The sequence below is a fragment of the Montipora foliosa genome, chromosome 3, assembly GCF_036669935.1.
Source record: "Montipora foliosa isolate CH-2021 chromosome 3, ASM3666993v2, whole genome shotgun sequence".
Classification (NCBI taxonomy): domain Eukaryota; kingdom Metazoa; phylum Cnidaria; class Anthozoa; order Scleractinia; family Acroporidae; genus Montipora; species Montipora foliosa.
Window position 1 is genome coordinate 8,868,282 of NC_090871.1, and position 5,000 is coordinate 8,873,281.

General features: G+C 38.6%; 1 protein-coding gene across 1 annotated transcript in view; it reads right to left on the minus strand.

Annotated features, from left to right (window-relative positions):
* The window catches only part of LOC137996663 (aldo/keto reductase slr0942-like), a 24,693-nt gene that overhangs the window by 14,912 nt on the left and 4,781 nt on the right, over window positions 1-5,000 (minus strand). Inside the window, exon 5 of the mRNA XM_068842182.1 lies at window positions 4,793-4,894. Coding sequence (XP_068698283.1) covers window positions 4,793-4,894 — 102 coding nt within the window. The remainder of the gene's footprint in view (window positions 1-4,792; window positions 4,895-5,000) is intronic.

A 5,000-nucleotide genomic window follows, 5' to 3' on the forward strand; every position in this document is an offset into this window, starting at 1 on the left:
TTCTTCAGTGCTTGTATTTTTTCGTTTGTTCCTGATGTCGCAAAGTAACTTTGATGATTTGAAAGGACTTGAATCCTTAAATTGAATTAGCGATTTTTTTATTAAGGAACCAACAAGTGAATGGTACACAAAATTAGGAGAAACTGTTGGTTGAATGGACAATAATTGTAGCCATAACAATGCAGGGCATCAACAATGGTTTCCCTTGTAAAATATTAGTTTAAAGGGTTTGTTAAAGCTGTTTCCCATTTTATAGAGCATTGTGGTTGCCAGATTCACTTTCAAACTTATCATGGAAACGTAAATCAATACCAGTGAAAAGTCAGTCCCTTGAATTGTTGATAGAAAATTAAGTTAAATGCATATTGAAACATCAGTTGAGGAATATTTTTTTTCATTCCCACTTTGTGAACCTAACAAACATTGCTGCTGTTTGTTTATTGCTTGGTCATTCAATGTCTTGATCACATCAAATTATTTAATTTTTAGGTATTGTCTCAGACCTCCATAGAGACACTATCTTTATCTAAAAACTTAACTGGTTGCTTTTTGGAGCCCTTTTGTGGCATATTTAGATAGGCAGGAAATGTTCCACATTTTATGGTAAATAGTTCTGCATGGTTTTAAGGAATATATTGCAGCCAAATCTAATTTAATATGAGACTAAAATATGCTGTTTCACATTTTGTGAATTTAAAGACTATTAATATTGTTTGCGCTTGTTTTAAAAGGCTTAAGGCATTGTTAGTAGCTTAAGGTTAGCGTTCAAAAGTGTTCCTTCAATAATCTTATTCTGTAAAGATTACCTTAGGAGAATTGGATTAAGGCCAGTTTTTTCTTCTAGCTTCTTTCCCCATTGCCCTCTGAGAATGGAGTTGATTTGGTTTTGCCCAATGTTGAAAGATGAAACAATGCCTAAACCAGCCGCATGGAATACTTCATTGTGCTTTTTTACAAACATGGGCATGAGGGTGCTTGTAAGCATCTGACCATGTCAGGCTCTTATGGAGCCTTTAATTTACTCCCGTTACTCCTGTATAGTGTCCCTCACTCAAAGGATTAAATTATAAATATGTATATGTGTGTACCATTGTTTCGCATGCTTAAGTGTTATTATAAATAATTTATTTCTGTAAGAGAGTCTTCTTTTCGTGTCGGTCATTCAAAAATTGTTGGAATTGCTTGTTTGAGCTGTTGGATGAAAGAGGCAGAACATTTGATGAGGCCCTCCTGTGGGGAGGGGTCCTTGTTCCCATTAACCCTTTAAGCCCCGAGGGGTTCCCCATTGACGAGTAAAATCGTCTGGCGTTAGACAGAGTAAAATCTATAAGTGCCATTTGGCACTATCGGGGCTGAAAGGGTTAAATATTTGCTTGTGTTTCCAGGTTGTTCCCCAAATTACTTTCAAACTTGTTCCCAGCTTTTTGATCCCTAAAATTTAAATTGGTTTTCTTCCCTTGTTCCCTAAAATATTTTGATATTGTTACTCTGTTCCCCAGTTCAAATTAGCCATGTTCTCTTCTTCCCCAAAACCCCTGGGAGTGCCTCTTTGATGTTGATTCTCTTATTGGCCTCATAGTAATTCACTGTAGAATTGCAAGACACAGCAAGTTCTTATTTGGAAGTGAGGGAAAAGTTTTGAATGAATTTTCACACAATACAAGAAACACAATTTTGACTGCCCCTTCTAGTCTATTCTAGATCTTGCTCTTTTCGGACATGAATCAGCTGGCGACCTGCGTGAGGGCAAGCTCTAGAAGCTCTTCCTTAGTGAGCCTTTTCTGAAAAACTTTCCAAGTCTGGCTTTCCCGTGTTAGGGGCCGAGGTTTTTGTGCAAAATTCATCAGCGACTTCCTTGCAGCTTATAAACGGTGTTCCTTCGATCAATGGTCAATAAAAGTTTTGTAGTGCTTATACAAATTTTCGCTACTTAAAAACGTATGTTTACACGAAACAAATATCAACTTGGCAATTTTTCTTTCCCGATTCACGTGAGCGCTATTAATAAAGGGCCAGAAAACCATTTAATGGCAATTTTTTTGTCAACAAACATGAGTTGTCCGCGAGCAGAATTCGAACGTAAGCTGTTGTGCTTTGGCTGTTATTTATGTTTTTTCTTACTATTCTAAGACGAATTCAGGCTGATATTTTCGAATCAAGTGTAAGAAGACGGCAAAACCGTATTGATAATGTATTTATTTGTGTTCACCTCGCGAATAAAGACTGGTCGCATCTTTTCCACGGGGTAGATCGTCAGCAATGCCATTTACGCACAACTGAAATGCACTGTTACCGGTGAAAGGGCAAATGATTGACAGGATAGCACGGTTTTGACTGCCGCGCGCACTGCGGGCGCGGGTTCCGTATGCAAGGCAATATTTGGCCCTGGATTAGTGTACACTCTTCTCTTAAGCTTCCACCTTCGCCTTCTATCGCACCCATCAGTGTCCATTTCTTGTAAGCATGTTGCTACTGCTTGCCTTCACACCTGATAACCCTCACGGCGCAAAGTATGCCACATGCTCCTGTAGCCTGATAAACAGCCGGGCCCATCTAACTCCTCCTGTATTCTAGCTCGGACATCCTGGTTATTGGAATCCGACAGCTTACGTCGTCGAAGGCCAAGTGACTTGAATCTCTCCTTGAGCGTTCGCAGGCTCATTTCTATTTCGTGGTATTTGAGCAAAAAGCACAGAATAACTTCATATTCGTATCCTTCGTTGAAATAATATTTAAGTGCTTGTGTTTTTTCATCAAGTTTTGCACCGCAGGTAGCACAAAATTTACTGTAAAGAGTAACTGCTGCTGTACAAACATTTTTGTGGCGATGTCGAGTTTGCCGCCGCCATCTTGAAATGTAGATAGTATCGTGTGGTACATTTAAAAAAACTCGGTCCAGTCCCTGGTGAAGGAGCGGGTAAGCTTGTAGAATTCGGAGTGAGTTTTTTCAATTTGGAGTGAGTTTTTGGAATTCGGAGTGAGGTTTTAGAATTCGGAGTGAGTTTTTGGAATTCGGAGTGTAGTTTTGGAATTCGGAGTGAGTTTTTCGAATTCGGAGTGAGTTTTTAGAATTCGGAGTGTAGTTTTGGAATTCGGAGTGAGTTTTTGGAATTCGGAGTGTAGTTTTGGAATTCGGAGTGAATTTTGGAATTCGAAGTTTAGTTTGGAATTCAGACTGCACTTGTGGGCCACCGTATGAAACAAGTCTTCAATTGATATCTGTGGCTTCAAAACCATCTCAACTAAATGCTCATACCTTGTGCTTTAACATATAGAAAAATTAGTTTGAGGGATCCACTACGAATGGAGAAATCATTCCTCAAAACAGTCGCTACGCTTTTTCTGTTCCGCAATTACGCAATAATATTTTTCGAGACCACTTCTTTCAATGTTGCTCCTGCTCCAACCAAGTCGTAAGTGGGTTCCAACCAAGCATTTTCTGAATGCTCACAAGTTCCACTAGCTATTTCCACAGTTTCGTCGTCGTAGCTTTCAGGGTCGCGAAAATATTATCCTTTGACTGAGTCGCTACGTTTTTTTTCACATGCCGGGCCATATTCAACCTAGTCTTGAGTGCCAGTAAACATCACAAATCTACTTCGCAAAGAAGCCATGATTTCCATGTGCTTCACAAGGCTTGGTAACCTTTCCTCTATGGATATTATTGGGAAGTCCACAATGTCTTTTCAGGGGCAATTTTCAGGAAATTGAGAGATACACTGCTCTGACCTCAAATTGTAAAGTGGAGCAAAAAAGTGGAGCAGAAAGCCAGCGTTTAGGGTGTCAATAGAACTAAATGAGGGGATGCTATCCTCCATGTAGTGAAAGCTTTCTGTTTTTACTTTTTATTTGCCTCAAAATTGACTATCTGTATGAAAGACCACGCCTGCAAGGGGTCATGGGTAAATCAAAAATTCAGTTTTAACGGACCAAACATTAATATTTTCCGAACAATTAGAAAGATATGTAAGTCTGGGTGTGAAATAAGCCAAAATAAGTGATTTTCACCACAATAAACACAATTTCACAATTTTTAGGTATGTTACAGAAATGGGTACCGTGATCATGCTACTCATCATTACCAATTACACATACATATATATAATTATATATCCATATATACATATTTACATATATGTACATGTATGAATTTGTTGATGAGTAGAGAAAAGATTGTCAAAAGTGTTAGGGAGGAAGTGATTATGATAAGAGTACTGTACATAAAACAAGCCACAAGGAAAGCATTTATGTTAAAGATGTCGAGGATGTTAAGGCTGTAAAACAAGGGTCCAGTATGAGCAAAATAATCAACTCCACCTATGATTCTAACAATACGTTTCTGCAGGAGAAGAAGCCTGTTTAAATTAGAGGGATAATTTGGACAGTTATTGCCCTGGTCCAAAACACCTAGTCAGCCCCCTTTTTTATCGCTACTGGTAATGCTTTTTGCTTAATTAAATAAGCAACCCCCCCTCAAACATGCTTGAAATAAATAGGCCCCCCCTCCCCCGTCCGGGTGAGTGACTACATAATTGTAGTCCCTGTGGATGACTGTTTAAAATGACATTGACTGGCTTTTCAACAACATGAGCAGAAGTCATCTTCAGAGTCTACTCTGAAGACTCTGAAGGTGACTTCCTCTCAGGTTGTCAAAATGTCAATGTCATCCTAACCCCATCACTATAATTACAATATTAGTATAGAGGAAAAGGATAGGTGATTCTTTCATTCCTTTTAACAAATTTGGGCACTTGTATTTTACATCTATTCACCATCTCTTGCTGACACTCACCTTCCAAGTCTTCTGCATATTTTCTTCTGAATAACCAAGAATTCCTTCAGCTACGCAGTGAGGAAAAGGTGACTCTTTCTTGAAAGCTATTGGAATGTGGATCTATTGAAAACAAAATGTTACAACGATTTCATTCTGCTAACTGTACAATGCATTGCTTGGATTAAGACAGAAATGTTACTTCTATACAAAATATACACATATGAGA